General features: G+C 40.6%; 1 protein-coding gene across 1 annotated transcript in view; it reads right to left on the bottom strand.

Moving 5' to 3' along the window:
* The window catches only part of LOC132542943 (inaD-like protein), a 234205-nt gene extending 212514 nt beyond the window's left edge, over window positions 1–21691 (bottom strand). Inside the window, exons 1-3 of the mRNA XM_060206318.1 lie at window positions 21671–21691; window positions 17894–18004; window positions 8387–8464 (exon numbers count right to left, since the gene is read on the bottom strand). Coding sequence (XP_060062301.1) covers window positions 8387–8452 — 66 coding nt within the window. The 5' untranslated portion in view covers window positions 8453–8464; window positions 17894–18004; window positions 21671–21691. The remainder of the gene's footprint in view (window positions 1–8386; window positions 8465–17893; window positions 18005–21670) is intronic.
* Between the last annotated feature and the right edge of the window lie 4550 nt (window positions 21692–26241).

The following is a 26241-nucleotide window of genomic DNA, read 5'->3' as shown; positions in this document are numbered from 1 at the left end:
ACTACGATCATCCTCTCTGGCATTATGCCATTCCACTGCAGAATACTGTGCCCCAGTATGGTTCTGTAGCCCCCATGTCCACTTGGTCGATTCCAAATTATATTCCTCCATGAGGATCATTTCTGGAACCATCCGTTCCACCCCAGTTCCATGGCTGCCAGTTCTTAGCAACATTGCCCCGCCAGATATTCGTCGGGATGCGGCATCATCTAAGTTCATTTCCCACGTCTACGCTCGACCAGACCTGCCAATATACGCGGATATCTTCGCCCACCCTGTCCAACGCTTGACATCTCGTCACCCAATCTGGTCCCCTACGCCTACACTGAACTTCTCTGTTCCAGACTCTTGGAAACAGAGCTGGCAGTCAGCTGAGGTCAAGAACAAACACCTCATCACAGACCCCTGCAAGCGTCAACCCGGCTTTGACCTAGCACGTTATGATTGGGCCCTCCTCAATCGCTATCGAACAGGCCATGGCCGGTGCGCCGCTATGTTCCACCGCTGGGGAGCCAGAGACGACCCGAACTGCCCCTGCGGCTCCAGACAGACTATGACCCACATAGTCAACGACTGTCACCTCTCCAGATTCAAAGGAGGTCTCGAAACTTTACATCAGGCTCAACCTGACGCTGTTGACTGGCTACGGAAGAAGGGCAAACGCTAGAAGAAGAAGGGAAAGCACACACTCACGCAAATTTACTTAAGATAATGGCCAACCAAAATAGACTGTAGATATTTGTAGAAAATCCCCAGATGGGGCAGGGGTAGATAGCATAATGGTTATGCAAACAGATTCTCATGCCTGAGGCTCCAAAGTTCTAGGTTCAATTCCCCTGTATCACCATAAGCCAGAGCTGAGCATTGGTCTGGTAAAAAATAACTAAATACCCCCCATACCTATGGACATCTAATTTTTGACAAAGGGACTCAGACTATTAAATGGGGAAAGCAGAGTCTCTTCAACAAATGGTGTTGGAAAAAATGGGTTGAAACATGCAGAAGAATGAAACTGAACCACTGTATTTCACCACATACAAAAGTAAATTCCAAGTGGATCAAGGACTTGGATGTTAGACCACAAACCATCAGATACTTAGAAGAAAATATTGGCCAAACTCTTTTCCACATAAATTTTAAAGACATCTTCAATGAAACGCATCAAAGAAGACTAAGGCAAGTATAAACCTATGGGACTACATCAAATTAAAAAGCTTCTTCACAGCAAAAGAAACCACTACCTAAACCAAGAGACCCCTCACAGAATGGGAGGAGATCTTTATATGCCATACATCAGACAAGAGTTTAATAACCAACATATATAAAGAGCTTGCCAAACTCAACAACAAGACAACAAATAACCCCATCCAAAAATGGGGAGAAGACAGGGACAGAATATTCATCACAGAAGTGATCCAAAAGGCCGAGAAACACATGAAAAAATGCTCCAAGTCTCTGACTGTCAGAGAAATGCAAATAAAGACAACGAGATACCACTTCACTCCTGTGAGAATGTCATACATCAGAAAAGGTAACAGCAGCAAATGCTGGAGAAGGTGTGGGGTCAAAGGAACCCTCCTACACTGCTGGTGAGAATGTCAATTGGTCCAACCTCTGTGGAGAACAGTCTGGAGAACTCTCAGAAGGCTAGAAATGGACCTACCCTATGATCCCGCAATTCCTCTCCTGGGGATATATCCTAAGGAACCCAACATATCCATCCCAAAAGATCTGTGTACACATATGTTCTTGGCAGCACAATTTGTAATAGCCAAAACCTAGAAGCAACCCAGGTGTCCAACAACAGATGAGTGGCTGAGCAAGTTGTGGTATATAAATACAATGGAATACTACTCAGCTGTAAAAAATGGTGACTTTACATTTTCAGCCGATCTTGTATGGACCTTGAAAAAATCATGTTGAGTGAAATAAGTCAGAAACAGAAGGATGAATATCAGATGATCTCACTCTAAGGCAGAAGTTGAAAAACAAGATCAGAAAAGAAAACAGAAGTAGAACCTGAAATGGAACTGGCGTAACACACCAAAGTAAAAGACTCTGGGGTGGGTGGGTGGGGAGAATACAGGTCCAGGAAAGATTCAGAGGACCTAGTGGGGGTTGTATTGTTATATGGGAAACTGGGGAATGTTATGCATGTGCAAACTATTGTACTTACTGTTGAATGTAAAACATTAACTCCCCAATAAAGAAAAATAAATAAATAAATAAAAATAAAATAAAAGATGAAAATCCCAAGATGATAAAATGCAAGAGTGATGAGGAAGTAAAGATGCCAAACACAAAAAAGCTTATTGGGCAACAAGAAAGAAAGAAGGGAAGGAAGGGAGGAAGTCAGAAAGAAGGAAGGTAAAGAGAAAAAGAGAGATAAAGTGTAAGAAAGAAAGAAATACAGTGATCACTGTGCCTCTTTAATTCTTGCTTGAAAAAAAAAAAGACTTAAAGGTAAAATCAATGAAAAGCAGAAAATGCAAATTAAGGACCTGAGAGGGGCTCTTTAGCTGTGCACACGCCCTGCCAGGCTTGAGTCTGGGGGCTAAATCACACAGCATGGATTTGGGGAGTGGGGAATCCTGTGGTTTTAGTGTTCCCCTCCCCCCCCTTTTTTTTGCCTCCAGGGTTATCACTGCAGCTGGGTGCCTGCATTAGGAATCACTGCTCCTGGAGGATATTTTTTCTCATTTTTGCTGCCCTTGTTGTTATTGTTGTTATAGCTGTTGCTGTTTTTGTTGTTGGACAGAACAGAGAGAAATCGAGAAAGGAGGGGGAGAGAAAGATAATCATTTAAAAAAAATATTTATTTTCTTTTCCCTTTTGCTGCTCTTGTTGTTTTATTGTTATAGTTATTATTGTTGTTGTTATTGATGTTGACGATGTTGGACAGGACAGAAAGAAATGGAGAGAGGAGGGGAAGTCAGAGAGGGGGAGAGAAAGATAGACCTGCTTCACCACTTATGAAGCGATTCCCTTGCAGGTGGGGAGCCGGGGGCTGGAACTGGGATCCTTACGCTGGTACCTGTGCTTCGCACCATGTGCGCTTAACACGCTGCACTACCGCCCAACTCTCCATAGACATCATTTTTTACAACTGAGCAGTATTCCCTCCTGTGTATATACAACTCTTATTTAAAAATTTTTTTTTAATATTTATTTATTTATTCCCTTTTTTGTTGCCCTTGTTTTATTGTTGTAGTTATTATTGATGTCATTGTTGTTGGATAGGACAGAGAAATGGAGAGAGGAGGAGAAGACAGAGAGGAGGAGAGAAAGACAGACACCTGCAGACCTGCTTCACCGCCTGTGAAGCGACTCCCCTGCAGGTGGGGAGCCGGGGGCTCGAACCGGGATCCTAACGCAGGTCCTTGCGCTTTGCGCCACCTGTGCTTATTAACCCGCTGCACTACCGCCTGACTCCCTATACAACTCTTCTTAACCACTGTTATTGGATATCTAGGTCACTTCCAGGTTTGGGTGATGACGGACTGTGTCATTGTGGATGCAGTATACACAGTTCTCTTTGGAAAGGTATTTTTTGTTTATTTGGATTGATTCCTCAGAGAAGAAGTGCTGCTTCATAGGGTAGATCCATTTCTAGTGATATGATGACATTCCAGACTGTTTTCCACAGGGCTGAACCAATTTACACTTCCACCACCATCACTTGTGGTACCTGTCCTTTCTAATGTAGGACAGTTTCACAGGTTTAACGTGGCATCTCATTGCCTTTACAATTCTCTGATACTCAGTGACTTTGAGCATTCTTTCATTTGTCTGTTGGCATGTGGATCTCTTTAGTAAAATTCTATTAATTTCTTCTGCCTATTTTTAAATGTTTCCTGTTACTTTTTAGAAAAAAAATATATATAGAGAGAGAGACCCCTTATATATTTTGGTTGTTAGACCTCTGTTCAATATATGGCAGGGAAAAGAATTTTTTTTTTGTCAAGTACACACATTACAATGCACAGGAACCCAGGTTCAAGCCCGTCATCCCCACCTGCAGGAGAGAAAGCTTCACAAGTGGTGAAGCAGGGCTGCAGGTGTCTCTGTCTGTTTCTCCTCTCAATTTCTCTCTGCTTCTATCTAATAATAAATAAATAAATAAATAAATAATGTTTTTTAAAAAAGATTCTTTCCCCCCATTAAGGTTGTCTTTTTGTTTGGGAGACAGTTCCATTGACTGTGTAGGAATGTATTTTATGGTTTCTGATCTACTGTTCATGATGTGATCCATTTAGAGTTGGTTTTTGTGCATGGTGATATATAGTGAACCTGTTTCATTCTTTTGCAAGTTCCAACCTATTTTCCACAGCACCAATTGTTGAAAAAAAAAAGTGTTTCTTTCTCCATCTGGTGTTTTGTGCTCCCTTGTGAAAAACTAGTTGTCCAAAGGTATAGGGGGCAACTTAAAATCTTGGGGCACAGGTAAAGAGGGGATGTGTAGTCTTAAATGATTCTTCTTGAAAAAAGAAGGTAACATCAAGATGAGAAAAAAATTAATTCAGCAAACTAAAGATACGTTTGGTCTAGGAATTTAAGATTAGCTGAAATTTACAAAACCTGGTAATGTAAGTTATATTAAAGGACTGAAAGATACATACATTACTAATTCAATGGTAGTTAGTGGTGAGCATAGCTGCCTTCCATTACTAATTCAATTCAGTGAATGCAGCAATACATCTGATAAAGTGCAAATGTATTGATGATAAAAATGCCTAAGAGTAGGGCGGTAGCGCAGCGGGACCAGCATAAGGATTCCGGTTCGAGCCCAGCCTCCCCACCTGCCCGGGAGTCACTTCACAGGCGGTGAAGCAGGTCTGCAGGTGTCTATTTTTCTCTCCGCCTGTCTGTCTTTCCCTCCTCTCACCATTTCTCTCTGTCCTATACAACAATGACAACATCAATAACAACAACAATAATAACTACAACAATAAAGCAAGGGCAACGAAAGGGAATAAATAAATATAAAAAAAATGCCTAGCAAAATAAGACTGAAAGCAAACACTTCCTTAGTAAAAGGCGAAAGATTTGTACAATCTGAAGAGAAACCAGAGTATCCAAACACTTCCTTAATCTGAAGTGGAGTCTATATACACTTACAACACACATCATATTCATCAGTGAAATATGAAAAACAATTTCTTAAACAGGAAGAAGAAAAATGACAAGAACGTTTACTGCCATTAAGTAGAGTATTAATCTTACCAAATATAATTAAGCAAAAATATGGAAGATTGGATAGGAAAAAAGAAAACTGTTTTACAATTAATCATTGATGGTTTCCAATTATGTGTGGAATCTCCAATCTCCAGAAGTAAAATACATAAACTTGCAACAACAACAAAAAAAGAAACAAACTCCAAGACTGTGAAAACTACTGTGATTGTTGTGAAACTGTATCTTGTAATCTTACAATCTTATAAACCACTATTAATCACAAAAAAAGGTTTGTAAAAAAAAAAAAGAAAGAAAGAAAACTGCCTTTAGCCAAAGTGGTTATTATTATCTATACAGAAGGACTACCCCTCAAAAAATTTTACAGACATAGCATTGGAATTTGAAATTCATATTTTTTAAATTTACTTTTATTAATGATTTAATTATGGCTGACAAAATCATAAGATTACAGGGGTATTGTTGTTTACACCACACTCACCACTACAGTTCTGTGATCTCTACCCCTGATAACCACAATAGCGAAATTATGAATTTAACTAAGAATATATATAGAGTTATAAAGAGCTTGCCAGACTCAACAAGACAACAAATAACCCCATCCAAAAATGGGGGGAGGACGTGGACAGAATATTCACCACAGAAGAGATCCAAAAGGCCGAGAAACACATGAAAAAATGCTCCAAGTCTCTGATTGTTAGAGAAATGCAAATCAAGACAACAATGAGATATCACTTCACTCCTGTGAGAATGTCCTACATCAGAAAAGGTAACAGCAACAAATGCTGGAGAGGGTGTGGGGTCAAAGGAACCCTCCTGCACTGCTGGTGGGAATGTCAATTGGTCCAACCTCTGTGGAGAACAGTCTGGAGAACTCTCAGAAGGCTAGAAATTGGACCTACCCTATGACCCTGCAATTCTTCTCCTGGGGATATATCCTAAGGAACCCAACACATCCATCCAAAAAGATCTGTGTACACATATGTTCTTGGCTATTACAATTTGTAATAGCCAAAACCTGGAAGCAACCCAGGTGTCCAACAACAGATGAGTGGCTGAGCAAGTTGTGGTATATATACACAATGGAATACTACTCAGCTATAAAAAATGGTGACTTCACTGTTTTCTGCCGATCTTGGATGGACCTTGAAAAAATCATGTTAAGTGAAATAAGTCAGAAACAGAAGGATGAATATGGGATGATCTCACGCTCAGGCCGAAGTTGAAAAACAAGATCAGAAAGAAAACACAAGTCGAACCTGAAATGGAACTGGCGTATCGCACCAAAGTAAAAGACTCTGGGGTGGGTGGGTGGGGAGAATACAGGTCCATGAAGGATGATAAATGACATAGTGGGGGTTGTATTGTTAAATGGGAAACTGGGGAATGTTATGCATGTACAAACTATTGTACTTACTGTTGAATGTAAAACATTAATTCCCCAATAAAGAAATAAATTATAAAAAAATATATAGAGAGATAAATAAATACACACATACATTTATCTATATGTATTTATATAACACATAAACAAGGATACAAGAAGACTACATCAAATGTTTATTAAAATTATCTTTAGGAAGTTTACAAAAGATTTGAATTCTCTTATTTCAACATTTTTGTTTTCACAATTTTTTTAATTTATTATTTATTCCCTTTTGTTGCTCTTGTTGTTTTACTGTTGTTGTTATGACTGGTGTCGTCGTTGTTGGATAGGACAGAGAGAAATGGAGAGAGGAGGGGAAGACGGAGAGGGGGAGAGAAAGAGACAACTGCAGACCTGTTTCACCGCCTGTGAGGAGCCAGGGGCTTGAACTGGGATCATTCTGCTGGTCCTTGCGCTTTGCGCCACGTACACTTAACCTGCTGTTCTACCGCTCAACTCCCTTGTTTTCACAATTTTTTTGCACTGGATTACTTTATTTTATAAAAGAGTAAGAGCATGTAAAAGAGACATTAAATATAAAAAGTCAATTGTATATCTACATACTAGATAGCAAAAAAACTAATTTAACAAGATTTAAGTTCTATGAAAAATGTTAAGTATATTTAGAAATAAATCAAACAAAAGAATTCCAAGACCTTTCTGAGAAAATTATAAAAAAAAAATTAAAAAAAAATAAAACAAAGATTTAACAAATACACAATAATTATGTCAAGGGGTTAAAAAAAAAAAGCCTTTCATATCAGGAGGTGGGGGAGATAGCATAATGGTTATGTAAAGGACTCTCAAGTCTGAGACTCCAAAGTCCCAGGTTCAATCCCCCTGCACCACCATAAACCAGAGCTGAGCAGTGCTGGGGGTGGGGTGACACTCAATATCAGGCAGACATAACTTCTTTCCAAAATTAATTTATAAATCTAAGACAATTCTTGTCAAAATGTCAAAAGATTGTGAAATGTGGAATTCAACAAGCTAACTGAATATTTTAGACTGAAAAGAAAATGGATACAAATAAATGAGACAGATCTAGAGAGAAGTAATATATATATATATAGGAACTTGGCGATATACTAGGGAAGAAGACTCATGATTAGGCTTGAACAGTTTAGGCACTGAAGCATGTGTGCTGGACTAGGCAAATGGAGCAAAAGAAAGCTCCGTGACAGACAGCTCCCTTGAGATCTGAGGTAAGAGCCTGTGTTAAAACAGGAGGACAAGTTACAGGGGGAAAAAAAAATGAAAATCCATTCCCATATTCTCCAATAAATTTTAGGTCAATTGATTAAACCCACCAGGACAGAAGTGGGAACACAGGAATAGATGACTAATTCTGATTAATGGTTAGGAAACTTGTCCCAGCAAGAATGACCTCTGACCTGGTCTCAGGAGGATGAAAAGGATTCTTAAGGAAGAACAATGTGAGAACCAGACTTCCATACTGAGAGAAAAGCAAGATGAAAGCATCGAAAACTCCCAAGTGTGAAAGGAAGGAAAGGACAAATCAGGACAGAGGAATAAAAAGGAGAAACAGAGATGACAATATGGCTGACTAGTGTTGTCAAGCATGCTTACACCAACGCTTTCCAGCTTTCTGGTTTTCATCCTAGCCAGGATAGTTAGGTTCCTCAAGAAGAAAATATTATAAATACCTTAACCTTTGTCAAAACAAACAAACAAACAAACAAAACTAATACACTGCAGCTCACATTTAAAGCTTTTTTTCATTTTCGTTTAAAGTTTTTTTTTTACCTTTTCTTTCTTCTCTTGGGTGTCTTGGTCCTGGTTAGTAATGATTTTGTTGGCCTTGCTCTGCATATTAGGAATGATCTATGGGCAGAGGTAGATAGCATAATGGTTATGCAAGGACACTCTCATGCCTGAGGCTCCAAAGTCCCAGGTTCAATCCCCCATACCACCATAAACCAGAGCTGCTCAGTGCTCTGGTGAAAAAAAAAAAAGGAATTACCTATCAACACAAGAAGAGAGGAATTTACCAACATAAAGAGAGAGGAAAGAATTTCATGTATCGGGAGTCGGGTGGTAGCGCAGCGGGTTAAGTGCCAAGAACCGGCTTAAGCATCCCGGTGGGGCTCCTAGCACCTGCAGGGGGGTCATTTCACAGGCGGTGAAGCAAGTCTGCAGGTGTCCATCTTTCTCTCTTCCTCTCTGTCTCCCCTACCTCTCTCCATTTCTCTCTGTCTTATCTAACAAGGATGACATCAATAACAACAACAACAATAATAACAACAACAATGGCAAAAGGGAAAATAAATAAATAAATAAATATAAAAAATTTTAAAAAAAGAATTTAATGTATTACAATCATTCCATTTAATATATATTTTTAAAAATTGTATTCAACTGTGACTTAAACTAAGAGAAAATGAAAACTATAATAATCCAAGGCAAAGTGTGTGTGTGTGTGTGTGTGTGTGTGTGTGTGTGTGTGTGTGTGTGTGACTGTCAACAGTGCGACCAACTGACAACTTTGTGTAAGTGGAGCCAGAAAGTATGAAAGAAGATGACAAAAAAGAGTGTCATAGGTCATAATACTGAGAGTCATTCCAATACCTCATTTTGAAAAAAAGGAAAAATACATATATCAAGGCTAAAGTAGGTAAATTCCTAGGACTTTTAGGAATACTAAACATGATTAGGGCCAGATGGTGACACACCTGGTTAAGCACAAATGTTACAGTACACAAGGACCCAGGTTCAAGCCCCTGGTCCCCACCTGCAGAGGGAAAAGCTTTGCAAGTGGTGAAGCAGGGCTGCAAGTGTCTCTCTCTCTCTCTCACTCACTGTCTCCTCCTCTCTGTCTCTATCCAATAAATTAAGTAAAAATAAAATTTTTTTAAAAAAGATTCCACCTAAACATGATCATCATTTCTTTAATAGGCTTACCTTATTTATTTCAGTTCAACAATGTTATTGACCACAGTATACATATTCTGTAACCATTTCACTGTCATTGTTAACATAAAAATGAATTACCAACCTCCACACACCATTAGATCAAAACTCAAGGAAGCTGAAATTTATCACTTACAATCATGGTACTCAAAAGGACCTAGTTGCACTCAAATGTTCACATATGAACAAAACAGTTCAAATTCATAGAAATAAATTTAATTCCATGTTGCCTATAGTCTAGACCACTTCTTGACTCATTTTTCTTGGAAATCGATCTATATTTTAGGCAAATATAAAATGATCAGCTATTTTTTTAGGGTTCCTCAAATTGCCAACATAACTGATAAATTATCAATCTGATAGAGCATAAAGTCTGATGACCAACATGTAGAATAAATGAAAAAAAAAAAAAAACTCCTTTCTCAGAATATAAAAGAAACTATCTCCTTAGCACTAGTTGAAAAAAAAAAAAAAGTAAGGAGCTGGGTGGTGGCACACCTGGTTGAGCACATATGTTACAGTGCTCAAGGACCTGGGTTCAAGTCCCCAGTCTCCACCTGCAAGGGGAAAGCTTTGTGAGTGGTGAAGCAGGGCTGCAGGTGTCTCTTCTCTGTCTCTCTCTTTTCCTATCACCCCCTTCCTTCTGGCTGTCTCTATCCAATAAATAAAGATTTAAAAAAATCTTTCTCTCAAAAAAGGAAAAAAAATGGAGTAAAGAAACAAAACCTCATCCTTCTAGATGAAAATTTTCTTCATTATAAAATAGAGTCTAGAGAGCTAAATTAATTTTGGAGTAAATGACAAAGTCTCAGAAAATGTTTCCTTTTGGTACAAAATAGCAATAACAGCACTTCACTATATACTTAGAGCTTCCTATATAAACAGAGCCTGTACTAGCCTTTACTGTTTATTTCCCCTCTTTTAAAAAAAATTATTATCTTAATTTATTTGATAGAGACAGTCTGGAATCAAGGGAAAGGGGGAGACAGAGAGGGAGAGAGACAGAGATACCTGCAGACCTGCTTTTTTCTCTACTTAACACACAGAATTTAAGTCAGCAGGACCACAGAAATGTTCCTTCTCCACATGAATTTTAAAACAAAACACTTAACCTTCCTAACGAGTCAGAATAGCTGCCTATGAGAGCATCACTTCCTGACATGCAAAAAGCAGCTGGAACAGAAAAGCAGGAGCTTTGAGAAGGGACGGGAAGTCAGTTGCCATTCACAATGCCTACAGTTGGATTCTTGAATCGTGAGGAAATCCCTTTCTGTCCATACACTGCTAGTAAAAGATGAAAAGCAATGGCTCACTGACAAAACCATGTCAGTCAGAAAAACAGAAGAGCATATTTCTTATGGAGGCAGAAAACTGATTTCATGTGACTGGTATGCAAAAAAAAATGTAAAATGGTAGTCATTGCACCAGTGGAATGACAGGGAAACAGAAAATAAAACATGATGACAAATTTAATGAACAGGAAGGTCTGACCTCAACTTCAAAAGGGCTTGTTTTTGAATAGGAGGAAAGAAAAACCTTGATACTGAGAAATCTATTTAATGTTACCAGTGGGGAAAACTTACTTTGGCATATATTCTATAAACAAAACGGGCGATGGCACACAGCACAATTCACAAGTGGTGGAACAGGTCTACAGGTGTCTTTCTCTCCTACTCTATCTCCCCATCTCTCTCAATTTCTCTCTGTTCTATCCAATAAATAAATAAATAAATAAATAAAACAAAGAGGTTGCAGGAGCAGTATATTTGTAGTGCTGGCAGCAAGCCCCAGCGATAACCCTGGAGGAAAAAAAATAAATCTACATAGCAATGCAATAGAAACTGTCGGTTCTATTCTCAAATTGGCATCTGCCAAGTAAATCTATGTTAATGGAAACCTTTCTGTTTTCCACCAATGTTATCACTGGGGCTAAGTGCCCATACAACTACACCACTATTTCCCAAGGCCATTCTTCTTTCTTTCTTTCTTTCTTTCTTTCTTTCTTTCTTTCTTTCTTTCTTTCTTTCTTTCTTTCTTTCTTTCTTCATTCTTTGGTTTTTTCATTGATCACTTTCTCTCTCTCTCTCCCCATCCCCCCCTCTTTCTAGCTTTCTTTCACACTGGGCACAAGACAAGAGAAAGGGGGAGGGGAAGGGAGGGTAAGAGAGGGAGAGAGAGAGAGAACACATCTCTTGACACTGCTCATGAAACTTCCCCCCTGAAGATGGGTACCAGCATCTTGAACCCATGTCCTTGCACATGGTAGTGTGTACACTCTACCTAGTGCACCACCCACCAGGCCCCACAAACATTTCTTTTTAGCACGCTGAAAATACACTTGAAAAATTTAGGAGGAAAAAAAAAGAACTAAAAAATGTAATTATTAGTGATGCCCCTCGAGCATCTGTTAAAAGCATTGGTACAAGGGGGTCGGGCTGTGGCCCAGTGGGTTAAGCGCACATGGTGAAAAGCACAGGGACCGGCATAAGGATCCAGGTTCAAGGCCCCAGCCCTCACTTGCAGGGCGTAGTCGCTTCACAGGTGGTGAAGCAGGTCTGCAGGTGTCTTTCTCTCCCCCTCTCTCCATTTCTCTCTGTCCTATCCAACAATGACGATATCATCATCAACAACAACAATGATAACTACAACAGTAAAAAACAACAAGGGCAACAAAAGGGGATAAATAAGTATTTAAAAAAATTTTTTTTAAAGCATTGGTGCAAAAATCCAATTCAATTCAGATGGGGGGTAGATAGTATAATGGTTGTGACAACACAGACTCTCCACAGTCCCTCCTTCAGTTCTCCCACACCACCATAAACCAGAGCTCAGCAGTGCTCTGATAAAATAACAATAACAACAATATTAAATTTAAATTTAAAAAATAAACTTCAGGGAGTTGGGTGGTAACACAGTGGGTTAAGCACACGTGGCGCAGTTCGAGCCCCCGGCTCCCCACCTGCAGGGGAGGTCACTTCACAAGTGGTGAAGCAGGTCTGCAGGTGTCTGTCTTTCTCTCCCCCTCTCTGTCTTCCCCTCCTCTCTCCATTTCTCTCTGTCCTATCCAACAGCGACGACATCAATCATAACTACAATAATAAAACAACAAGGTCAACAAAAGCGAATAAATAATAAATAAATATTTTAAGAAAAACTTCAATTCCAATTTTTAAAAAGCATAAATATGAACACTGCCACTCAATTCATAATATCAGTGGGAATTTCCATGTGACCAGAGCTCATTTACAAACAGAATGGGCTCATCATTAGTCAGTGGATTCTGGTAGGGTTTTCAGAAAGGTTCAAATTTTCATGCAAGCCAGTGTTTCATGCAATGCCTATGTTTCTAGTCCCAAGATAATCAGAGTGACTTGCAACAATGAGTATGTTGAAAGGAGCACCGTTTTGTAAAGATAAGAAACTTGCTTTTTTTCATTACCTCTTTCAACAGGAATCGTTATGTGCTAAGATACGGAACAAAGTCATGGACACAATGATTAACACCATCAACTGAAAATGTTCTCATGGGTAGAGCCACAGACAGCTCAATGCTCAGTGAACGGAATGGAATGCTCAGTGTGAGCCTGTCAGATAGCATGGGGGATATTCAAGGCTTCATGTTGAAGAGACTCCCTCCTTCCCTCCCTACTTCTCTCCCTTCCGTCCTTCCCCTTCCTTTCTTCCTTCTTCCCTCTCTTTCTCTTTCTTTCTCCCTCCCTCTCTTTTCTTTCCTTCCTTTCTCCCCCTTTTTTCTTTCTTTTAACAGTTGAGAGAAGTTACACACTACTCATCATCCAAGTGAACATTTCCACCTCAGCTCATCAACAAAGGAAAGAATGAAAGCTGGATTTCTGGTTGGCTTTCACAAAGCCCTTGGCTATTTTTCAGAAAGACATATGCAACTGGCCACATAAATGTGTGTGATTTCATCAGTTCATTCCAGCTCTAAACTGTTTCTTTAGAAGAATCATCTGGCCGGATCTCCTATTGAGTTTAGTTTCTGGAAATTAAAGTGATAGCCTCAACCACTCTTAGTATTGAAAAAGTAAAAGGCTGGATTATAGGAAAATGTTGAGTTGTAAATTATATGAGAAAAAGAAGAGTGTATATTCAGTTCACCTCTCCCCATTTGTCTTTTGTTTTTGAGAAAGAGGCTAAGAAAAAAGAAAGACCAATGCACTCTGTCATTTTTATGATGTGCATTCTCTGTTTTTTTCGTCTTTCTTGCCTGTGTGCAGGGCAGGGGATTGAACCGAGGACCTCACAAATGCAAACTGTGCGCGTTCCAAAGCTGCTGAGTCCCAGCCCCAGCAGCCCCTTTCCATTAGTCTTACCGGTGTCAACATTTTTGTTAACGCTCTCATCAACACAATACACAGACAGGAGGGACCTTACTAAGCTGGCTTGAAGTCCACCACAGCACAGCTGCCAAGTGAAGGGAGGCTGCCACCCACTGCGTCACAGGTGAGCAGAAATAGCGCACTGCTCCTGCCCCGAGGGCAGCCATGCCTTGACTAGCCCGCTTTGCCATGTGATCATTACTTTGGGTATGTCTTCAGAAACAAAAGGTTGAAAAGCGCTGGGGAAGATTACACTGAAGAACTAATTACATGCATGTCAATGTTTCCTATTGTTCAGGCATGCCGATATTTTGAACAGCTGTCTTCCATTATGATATAAAGAAAGAAAATAATCAACACTGCTTTCAGTTATAGGGCTTCGGGGTGACTTCTCTGTTGCATGCTACCATGTAAAATCCATATCCTGCCACTGACATCAGCATATCATAGGTCCCATTCTATACCTCAAAAGCAATAACTAGCAGGACTAAATCCATTTAATACTGCTGCTCTTTAATTCAGAATCTTCAGCATGATATAACAACATTGTGTATTTTTACGTGCTTAAATATGTGTATTTGCCATTTGGTAGTACCTCCAGAAGGTTTTTCCAGTTGGCCCATTTTATGTTCAAAGTATTTTTTTTTAATATTTATTGTATTTATTTATTCCCTTTTGTTGCCCTTGTTGTTTTATTGTTGTAGTTATTATTGTTGTTGTCGTTGTTGGATAGGACAGAGAGAAATGGAGAGAGGAGGGGAAGACAAAGAGGAGGAGAGAAAGACAGACACCTGCAGACCTGCTTCACCGCCTGTGAAGCAGGTGGGGAGCCGGGGTTCGAACCGGGATCCTTATGCCGGTCCTTGTGCTTTGCGCCACCTGTGCTTAACCCGCTGCGCTACAGCCCGACTCCCTCGAAGTATTTTATAAACATAGTAACTGGCTCCCACAAGTTAACTGAACCAGTGAAACGGCTCAGTAATAGAGCCAGGTACGCGCGTGCATGAGGACCCAGGTTCAATTCCTGGTATTTCTCAGACCAGAGATGAGCAGAGCTCTTGCCTTTCTCTACTCTCTCTCTGTCCCTAAAAAACCTTTTTTATTGTTGCCTAGGCTTCACTACTAACTTTCTTTTTAAAAATATTTATTTATTTATTTCCTTTTGTTGTCTTTGTTGTTTTACATGTCTCTGATATTACTGTAAAAAATGGTGACTAATCCCTAGCACTGCAAAAACGGTATCATCTACCGTTTTCCATCTACCCCATGCCTCGGCCTCGCATGAGCTTAATATGCAGCTTGGCGATACGAGAATCCAGCATGAAGCCCAGCCAGTCTATCTTGGCGTTACTCTCGATCGCACTCTGTCATTTCACGAACATCTCATAAAAACTGCAGCAAAGGTGGGCGCGAGGAATCACATCACTGCAAGACTGGCCAGCTCCTCATGGGGCGTGAGCGCTTCCACACTACGATCATCCTCTCTGGCATTATGCCATTCCACTGCAGAATACTGTGCCCAGTATGGTTCCGTAGCCCCCATGTCCACTCGGTCGATTCCAAATTATATTCCTCCATGAGGATCATTTCTGGAACCATCCGTTCCACCCCGGTTCCATGGCTGCCAGTTCTTAGCAACATCGCCCCGCCAGATATTCGTCGGGATGCGGCATCATCTAAGTTCATTTCCCACGTCTACGCTCGACCGGACCTGCCAATATACGCGGATATCTTCGCCCACCCTGTCCAACGCTTGACGTCTCGTTACCCAATCTGGTCCCCTACGCCTACACTGAACTTCTCTGTTCCAGACTCTTGGAAACAGAGCTGGCAGTCAGCTGAGGTCAAGAACAAACACCTCATCACAGACCCCTGCAAGCGTCAACCCGGCTTTGCCCTAGCTCGTTATGATTGGGCCTTCCTCAATCGCTATCGAACAGGCCATGGCCAGTGCGCCGCTATGTTCCACTGCTGGGGAGCCAGAGACGACCCGAACTGCCCCTGCGGCTCCAGACAGACTATGACCCACATAGTCAACGACTGCCACCTCTCCAGATTCAAAGGAGGTCTCGGAACTTTACATCAGGCTCAACCTGACGCTGTTGACTGGCTACGGAAGAAGGGCAAACGCTAGAAGAAGAAGAAGCTATTGATATCGTTGTTGTTGGACAGGACAGAGAGAAATGGAGAGAGGAGGGGAAGACAGAGAGGGGGAGAGAAAGACAGACACCTGCAGACCTGCTTCAACGCTTGTGAAGTGACTCCCCTGCAGGTGGAAAGCCGGGGGTTCGAACCAGGATCTTTATGCTGGTCCTTGCGCTTTGCGCCACGTGTGCTTAACCCGCTGCACTACCATCCGACTCCCTCTAACTTTCTTTTTAACTAGAACACTTCACATTTTGGCTTATCATGGTGCAGGGCATTGTAGCATAAAGTATTGCATATCTCCTTGGCCCCAATCTGATTTTTTTCTTTTCCCAGACAATAGAGAGAGAGAGAGAGAAGAGGACGGTATCACAGTACCAAAGCTTTTTCCATTGTCTTGGCGGCCAATCTTAAACCTGGGTCATGTACATGACAAAGCAGGTACACTATCTAGGCGAGCTGTCTTGCTATATATATTTGGTACAGGGAAAGAGTGAGGGAGAGAGACAGAGAGACAAGGCAACATAGATTAGAAGTCTGCTTGACTCTAGATAAAGCATAGGTTGAACTTGCTATCACTGACTGAACTTGGGGCTTCAGAGTATCAGGCATGAACATTTATGGACTACTTCTGACCTAAACAAATGAACCTTTGGGGGGAAAAAATGAAATATCCTGTCTCTAAGACAGCAAAGCTGGTAAAGAATCAAGGAAGGGGAGCCAGGTGGTGGCGCACCTCATTGAACACATGTTACAGTGCACAAGGACCCAGGTTTGAGCCCCTCGTCCCCACCTGCAGGGGGAAAGCTTTGCAAGTAGCGCTGCAGGTGTCTTTCTGTCTTTCTGTCTGTCTCCCTACCACCCGTTTCCCTTTTGATTTTGGCTGTCTCTGTTCAATAAATAAATAAAGATAATTTTTAAAAAATTTAAAAAAGAATCAAGGCATGGAAAACAAGTCTGTGGTTGGTTTCCGTCTCTGACTGAGAGCCATGCGCAGTGCGTGACAGAGCGATTCAAATCCGACGACAAGGGCAAAAGCGGGAAAGGGAAACTAAAGCTAACAATTACAGTTTTATGAAGCGAATCCTCTGTTTAGGGAATAATAAAGTAACAGTGGAAATTTGCATGCAGTGATTTGTTTCAGAGAAATAAAGAATACTTTTGGGGCCAGGCAGTGGTGCACCTGGTTAAGCACTCACATCACAGTGCGTAAGAATGTAGGTTTAAGCCCATGGTCCCCATCTGCAGGGGGAAGCTTTGCAAGTGGTGAAGCAGGGCTGCGGGTGTCTCTCTGTCTCTCTCCTTTTTTTTTAACCAGAGCACTGCTTAGCTCTGGCTTATAGAGGTGCGAGCACGAGAGTCTCTTTGTATAACAGTTATGCTATCTACCCCTGCCTCCTCCTTCCCTACCTTCCCCTACCCTCTCCATTTCTGGCTGTTTCTATCCAATGAATAAAGATAATTTTTAAAAAGGAAGAATAAATAAAATATACATAAAAGAAGTAAAAAATAATGGGATGATCTCACCCATAGACAGAAGTTGAAAAACAAGATCAGTAGGGAAAACACTAAGCAGACCTTGGACTGGAGTTGGTGTACTGCACCAAAGTCAAAGACTCTGGGGTGGGGGGTAAGGTTCAGGGTCCTGGAACATGATGGCAGAGGAGGACCTAATGGGGGTTGTATTGTTCTGTGGGAAACTGGGAAATGCTATGGATGTACAAGTTATTATATTTTACTATCAACTATAAACCATTAATCCCCTAATAAAGAAATGAAAAATGAAAGAAAAAAAAAAGAAGTAAAAAATAAGAATACTTTTAAGGTTTTTTTTTTGCAAATGTGTCGTGACACTTACTCTTGGCGTGGGTGACAAACTCTGAACAACGAACACCACAGGGTTTCCTGCATTCTTAATGGCATCCACGGCGTCCTTGTGTGAGGCATTCTGCAAGTCTACTCCAGACACCTGAAACACACAGCATTTAACTGCATTGGAAAGGCTGTAGAGCCTGCAGATGGGTTCATTCAAATTGCAAGAGTATCACCTAGTCATGAGAGTACAGTCTGATGAACCCGGGCAAGGCAACAAATAAACAATTAAAATAGACACGAATAGACTTTGCTATTTGGGGAGGACATGCTTAAGGAAAATATTGTTTCATCTTCAGGAAAAGCCGACAAGATAGATCACTGTAATGACAACAATCCTAGAGAAATATGTCTATCCGAAAATGGGTAACTTAGGAAGAGAATCCCAAGAAGCTTCTGAGGTTTTCATGTCACTGCTGTCACTAACCCAAGTATAAAATGTGAGAGGGGCGGGGAGGTGGCAAGCTCTCTGGACTCTGATATTTTGTCAGTTAAATGGAACAGAGTGGCATTTTGAGCACATTGCCCATGAAAACACCTAAATGGCTGAACAGTTCTCAGTATGTCGTTCAAAAAAAAAAAAAAAAAAAAAAAAAAGGATGAAAACATCTATAGCTATTTTTTGCTAAAGGTGTTCTGGGTTCCATAAACTTCAGTAACTATAAGTGACACCTGATGACACAAATTCTGAGAACCTCATCTGTGAACAAGCTCAGAATATCTAAGAGTCTTCTGCATTTACCAGACGTATTTATCAGTAAGCGTTTTCTGAGCAATATTTAACAAAGTCTTGGTAAATTTTAGGATTAGGCCCCAAATCTTCATCTGCAATGTTCCAGCCTTTAGGTTCATGATTAGTCAACAATTTGTTTGGCTTTATATGTTACGTCTTCTTTCAACCACCAGGTTCCAGATGCTACCATGATGCCAACCAGTCTTCCCTGGATAGACGATCCCACCAATGTGTCCTGGAACCCCACTTCCCTAGAACCTCACCCTACTAGGGAAAGGGAAAGAGAGAGACAGGTTGGGAGTATGGATCGACCTGTCAGCACCCATATTCAGTGGGGAAGCAATTACAGAAGCCAGACCTTCCACCTTCTGCACCCCATAATGACCCTGGGTCCATACTCCCAGAAGGATAAAGAATAGGAAAGCTATCAGGGGAGGGGATGGGATATGGAGTTCTGGTGGTGGAAATTGTATGGAGTTGTACCCCTTTTATCCTATGGTTTTGTGAATGTTTCCTTTTTATAAATAAAATAAAATATATACATATATATATATATATTTTTTTTTTTTTTTTACAAAAACAGAAGTTATCAGGGGCAGGGGTAGATAGCATAAAGATAAAAACAGGCTAGGGTATTTGGGTCAAGCCGCTAACACCCATGCCCAGCAGAGAAGCAATTATAGAAGACAGAACCTTCTGCACCCCCAAAAGAATGATGATCCATACCCCCAGAGTAGGAAAGATGAATAGATCAATCCCAATTCTATCAGTACCGTTAAGAGAGAAGAGAATTAAAAAGTAAGAACACTCTTAAGTAGGAATAGGTATAGGTGTGACTTAGAAAGGAAGAGAAGGCAGGACCATAGAAAAAAAACGGGCAAACATACATGTAAATAATAGTCAACTGCTGTAGTTTCCAGTGGAGGGAATGGGGACACAGAACTCTGGTGATGGGAACAGTGTGAAATTCCATCCGTTACCTTAGGGTTTTGTAAACCAATATTAAATCACTAATAAAAAACCAAGTTCAACTATATTAGTAATCAAAATAAAAAAAATAAAATCATTAATTCACCAAATGAAGAGTACCAATTTAGACTTTCAAAAGCAAGATCCAGTTGTATGCTGCTTAGGAAAAAATGTAACTAAAACAGAGTCACAGGTACTCATGAAAATGAAAGAATGAAGGTAGAGTGGGGCCAGGAGTCGGTGCAATTAGCTCTCAGTGTACACACTGCAGTGTGCAAGGTTGCAGGTTCAACTCCCTGGCCCCCACCTGCAGGGGGAAAGCTTCATAAGCGGTGTCTCTCTGTCTCTATCATTCTCTGTCTCCCCAACCCTCTCAATTCCTCTCTATCTCTATCCAAGAATAAACAACAACAAAAAAGAATAAAGGCAGAATAATCCCCCCCCCCCAATGTTCATTGCTCATAGTTCTCCAGTGGATACTCATTGCTTTTGTAGGTGGTAACCATCCAAGCTCTTCTTGATGTGGTTCCCCACTACCTCTCAGACCTGTTCTCTTTTACTCTCTTTTTGTCCTTTTAGCAAACTCTATCAAAGCGGAACTTACTGCTGTTTCTGAGCACATTTCAGAGCACGGGCACTGTGCTTCTCTTCGTCTGGAGCCTCCTTCCCACCCTATATACTCACAGGATTTGTTCTCTCACTTTCTGAATTTGTCCTAATACCAGCTTTCACGACAAACCTCACTCACAAACCCACACACACACACACACACACACACACACCACCACCACCACCACCACCACCACCACCACCACCACCACCACCACCACCACCACCACCACCACCACCACCACCACCACACCACCATCGCCACTCATCCTTTCTCCTTCCTGCTTGATTTGCACCAAAGTAACTAGAATCAGGGATGGGTGGTGGCAAACCTGGTTGAGTACACATGTTACAATGTGCAAGGACCAGGGTTCAAGGACCAGGGTTCAAGTTCCTGGTCCCCAGTTGCAGGGGGAAAGCTTTGTGAGTGGTGAAGCAGGGCTGCAGGTGTCTCTCGTTTTCTCTCCCTTTCTATCTCCCCCTACCCTATTGATATCTGACTGTCTCTATCCAATAAATAAAACTAGTAAAAAAATTACTATAATCTAACATTTTACACAATACTTATTTATTCTGATATTATCTATTTCCTCCACAGTCATGCCAATACCATGAGGGATAAGAGGTTTTTTTTGTTTTTGTTTTAAATCTCTTTCTTCACTGCCATATCTTGGAATGTTTAATTTTACAAATCCAACTATGAACCAAAACTTGCACACAGATGTTTTGTACAATTCTTGAATGTCATTATTACAATGAAGCTATTGGTTTTAATTCTCATTTCTATTTTACTAGGACACTGAGAATAGAGTGGACTTGGTTTGACCAAACACAGAAAATAAACATGGCAATCTGGCTTTGACTCATGTCCTCTTAGGCTCTTTTTACACACTCAGATTAAAACAGTGTTATCTGATGTTTAGCATCGTAAAGTATGCGTCAAGAATAAGCAGATACTAGAAATAAAGATATTCAATGTGATGTCATCTAATAAACCCTATACCAAGAAATACCTGAGATTCAGATGTCAGGAAATACTGCAATTTAATGGAGACCTTAAGACCCCCCCATTCTGCAGAGAATTTCTGCTTCCCCTATGGAATCAGCTTTAGGAGGCTATACATGGTTAGTCTGCCGACAACTGATTATACAATCCAGGTCTTATTAACATGACTGTAGGAAAAACAAGATGGTCAACATCTGCCTCATTCTGTTAATTTGTAAAAATGAATTGTGCTGTCGGTTAAAAAACTTTTGCCATTTTGTACACTACCGCACAGATATTAGCATCTCATACCCAGTGTGCATGTCATGTAGATACTAAGTCATCTTAAGAAAACATGCCAGTTGTATGCATGTTCCTCTCAACACGTGGAGACAGGCTTGACGGTTAAATGTTTCTTTTACTCTTACACTGTGTTTCAAGACCAGAGTATTTTAAAAACAATTTACCTCGAGAATCTTATCTCCAGTTTTAAGAGCATTTGTTTTTCCCGCTGGACTGTCTTCTAAAACTTGTTTGATAAATATACCTTTAAGTTCTTCTCCATTCTTCAGGCGTTTTATAACAGTTTGTCCACCAACAATACTAATACCAAGAGACACATCTGGGTCTCTAAAAATCTCAACACTGTAAAAAGGGGGGAAAAAAATCAAAATTAACTAATACGTTTTCATTATAAATCTTCAGATGCACCATATTCTTGAGACTCATGTTATATATATATATATATATATATATATATATATATATATATATTATTATTATTTTTTTTTTTTTTTACAAAATGCAACAGAAACTACATGTGGTTCCAAACTGAGAAGACATTACTAATAGTTCTTGTTATATATGAAAGTTTAAAGTCTAAAAATGGTAGTTTCTAAGACAATAAACATGACTTTTAATATTCAGACTATGGCTAAGTCTTAACCATCCCCATCTCTGACCAGGATATAGTTCTAGGATTCGTTCAGTTTTCTTATATCTGCAATGTTAGCAAAGGAATAACAAATGAGTGGAAAAATACAGTCAATAATGTCACATAGTATTTTGGTAAAAAGCACAGATTTTAAAAATGAAAAAAGTGTGCCACTGGGAGGCACTTGCCCATACTGCTCTTCTTAGTCGGCTGGTAAACTTATGCTTCTTAAAGCACAGGGCAGCTTTCATGCGCATCTAATAGTATTGGTAAGTTTCTCTTCCTACTTCCAGGTTATAGTTTAAAACTGAGCAGGGTTGGAAGGAGATCTGAGTGGCAGGGCACAGGACTTACATGCCTGAGGTCTCAGGTTGAATTCCTAGTACATCACATGTCAAAGTCAAGTGATGCTCTGGTCTACGTCTCATAAAAATTTAACGAGTAAGTCCATTCAGAAGCAGACAGTTAATTCTTATTAAAAAATAACTCAAAAATATCTACTAGGATTTTTTAAGATAAAACTTAGAAATGCAGAAAAAGAAAGAAAGGAAGGAAGGAAGGAAGGAAGGAAGGAAGAGTTTGGGGCCAGGCGGTGGTGCATCTATTAAGCGCTCACAATACAGTGCGCAAGGACCCAGGTTCAAGCCGCCAGTCCCCACCTGCAGGGGGAAGCTTCGTGAGTGGTGAAACAGGGCTGCATGTGTTTCTCTGTCTCTTTCCCTCTCTATCTCTCTCTCTCCTTCCCTCAATTTCTCTCTGTCTCTATCCAATAATTAATTAATTAATTAAAGAGAGGAGCTTGAAACAGTGAGCAGAGAAAGGCTTCAAAGGAAGATTTCATAATCTTCATAAAGTGCCGCCTTGGTGGACACATAAAATGGTAACAGTACCCCAGGGAAGAAGGGCCAACACCATCTGTTAACTCAAACAGGCACAACAAACTTGGATTCACAAGAGAGGGGACAGAAATAAACTGAGATGCCAGAAACCTTAAGTGTTATCTTTGTCCAACGTAGTCATCCCACCTCAGTTAGGAATCCAGTTAATAAATGATAGTAGTTCCTAACTTATTATCACGGATAGATATTTTTTTCTCTCTCCCCCATTTTATAAATAAATTTTAAAAACTCTCTCTCTCTCTCTCTCTCTCTCTCTGAAAGGGTGATAAAAATTTTCCTAATGGGGACTGGGCAGTAGCACAGCGGGTTAAGCGCAAGTGGCGCAAAGCGCAAGGACCAGCATAAGGATACCAGTTCAAGCCCCCGGCTCCCCACCTGCAGGGGAGTAGCTTCACAGGCAGTGAAGCAGGTCTGCAGGTGTCTATCTTTCTCTCTCCCTCTCTGTCTTCCCCTCCTCTCTCCATTTCTCTCTGTCCTAACCAACAACGACAACATCAATAACAACAACAATAAAACAAGGGCAACAAAAGGGAATAAATAAATACTTATTTTAAAAGATTTTCCTAATATTTGTTACAGCCATTTTACCTGATTAAAAAAAATCTCTAATTAAAACAAAATCTAGGTCAGTCTCTACATTAATTACAAATTTCTTAAATTTTTTATATCAATAATTTTTTATTTATTTCTTCATTATTGGATAGACAGAGACAGAGAAATTGAGAGAGAAAGGGGAGATAGAGAGGAAGAGAGATACCTGCAGCCCTACTTCCCCACTTGTGAAGCTATTCCCCTGCAGGTGGGACCAGGGGCTTGAACCTGGGACCTTGAGCACTGTAATGTGAGTGCTTAACCAGGCAAGCCACCGCCTGGCCCCAGATTTCTTAAATGTTAGAGAGTTGACTAAATGACACTATTAAGTTAGAGAAGAAAAAAAAATAACATATTGTGTTCAAGTATAGGCAGTAAAGGCCATTTCTTTAACATACATTTCATCGGCCTAACATTTTCAACACAATATTTCATTAACATACATTCTTGGGGGACCCCAGTGGCTGAAGTGTGGCGTTTCTTCTCCTTCACCTTCTTCTCTCTCAGGTAGCTCACTGAGAAAGGAGACAGACAAGAGAAGTCCATAAGCACAACTTTATTATTATATATTCTTATAATTAAAGGTTCTTAGAACATTATGAAATCTCACAGTCTAAATGTAGTTAAACAGTTATTCATTTTTTAAGCATATTTATTTATTTATTTATTTATAAAATGGAAATATTGGATAAGAGGGGTGCAATTTCACATAGTTCCCAACACCATAGTTCCGTATCCCGTCCTCTCCCTTGAAAGCTTTCCTGTTCTTTATCCCTCTGGGAGTATGGACCCAGCACCAGAGGTTAATGCTTTACAGTGCAGTCGCTGATAGATGACTACAGTTTCATTATGTACCAGGACCCCACAGTTCTCTTCCGTCCCTTCCTCCCCCTCCTTCCCAGGTCCTTTGCTTTGACACAGTACCTCATCTTCAGTCCATGTTCACTTTCAAACTTTAAAAACATTTATATCGGGAGTCGGGCTGTAGCGCAGCAGGTTAAGCGCAGGTGGCGCAAAGCACAAGGACCGGCATAAGGGTCCCGGTTCGAACCCCGGCTCCCCACCTGCAGGGGAGTCGCTTCACAGGCGGTGAAGCAGGTCTGCAGGTGTCTATCTTTCTCTCCTCCTCTCTGTCTTCCCCTCCTCTCTCCATTTCTCTCTGTCCTATCCAACAACGACAATAACAATAAAACAACAAGGGCAACAAAAGGGAATAAATAAAATAAATATTTAAAAAATAAAAAAAAACATTTATATCTTTGTCCAAACCAAGCTTATATACACTGTTTTAATGTTCAACTCAGTAAACATCCACCCAGCACCAGAGAATCTTAGAATCATTTAAACACTTCTGCTGATGAAACTCGAGATCAGGGGATGGAGAACGCGCAGCCCCTGAAGAACTCACAAATGTAACTCATTATCATGTATTATCTGAAAGAGGAGTCGGGCTTCCGAAGCTCCAGTTTAATTTGCGCCCGTGATATCATTTGATCTGGCCCTACCATGGCAAATGAAACTTTTTTTCTTCATGGCAACATAGTTTGCTTTTTATCATTTTGTTAGGAGGTTGACGGTTTATAGCACAATTGTCTGCACTTGGGCTCTATTTCCCAGCTCCACATCATATGTGTGTCTGCAAAATGCTCTCACTCCAAACCTCGGAAACCAACCACCTCTCCAAACTCCCCTCATTCATTCTTTCCCCAGAGTTCTTTGCTTTGGTGCAGTACCTCATGCCCAGTCTAAGCTTCACCCTGTGTTCTCCCTTTCTGACCCTGTCTCCCAAGTTTCACCTACATAGGCAGCCAGCCAGCATTCCTGCCTCTCTCCCTGACTCATCCTACCCAGTACTTTTCCTTCAGGTTCCAACCAAAATGAGGCAAAGATTGGGATTTCAGATATTCTGGTCTAGTATTCTTACAGTCAACAGTAAATTCAATAGTAGATGCATAACATTTCTCAGTTTATCACATAACAATACAACCAACCCCCTGCTAGGTCTTCTGCCATTAAGTTCCAGGACCTGAACTCCCCCGCCCACCCAACCCCAGAGTCTTTTTTACTTTGGTGCAACAGCCTTTTACTTCGGTGTAATGTCCTTTTGATATTTAGTCTTGGCTCATCAACATCGTTCATTTCACTCTTTGCATTTTGTTCTCATTTTCCCAGTATCTTTTGCTTCTTTTGTTGCTGTTCTTTGTGTTTCCAATTCTATTCCACCACTGATAAATTCACTTAAGAGTTGGAATTTGTTTCCTTCTCTCTCTTTTTCTTTCTTTCTTCCTACTTTATTTGACAAGACAGAGAGAAAGTGAGAGGGGAGGGCAGACAGAGAGGGAGAGAGAAAGACAGACACCTGCAGACCTGCGTCACCGCTTGTGAAGCGACTCCCCTGCAGAGTCGGGGCTCAAACCCAGATCCTTGTGCATGGTGATATGTGTGCTGAACCATGTGCGCCACCACCTGGATTCTGTTTTCTTCTCTTCAGGTAGGATTGTTTTCAGTAGTTCTGCAAGGTGAATTTCTTCCATTTTGGTATGGGTGGGAAGGCTTTAATTTTTCCTCCCTACTTGAAAGATAATTTGGCAGGATATTTTGGCTCGCGATCACT

Source organism: Erinaceus europaeus, chromosome 13 (genome assembly GCF_950295315.1).
Source record: "Erinaceus europaeus chromosome 13, mEriEur2.1, whole genome shotgun sequence".
Classification (NCBI taxonomy): Eukaryota; Metazoa; Chordata; class Mammalia; order Eulipotyphla; family Erinaceidae; genus Erinaceus; species Erinaceus europaeus.
This window is presented reverse-complemented; position numbering and strand designations above follow the sequence as displayed.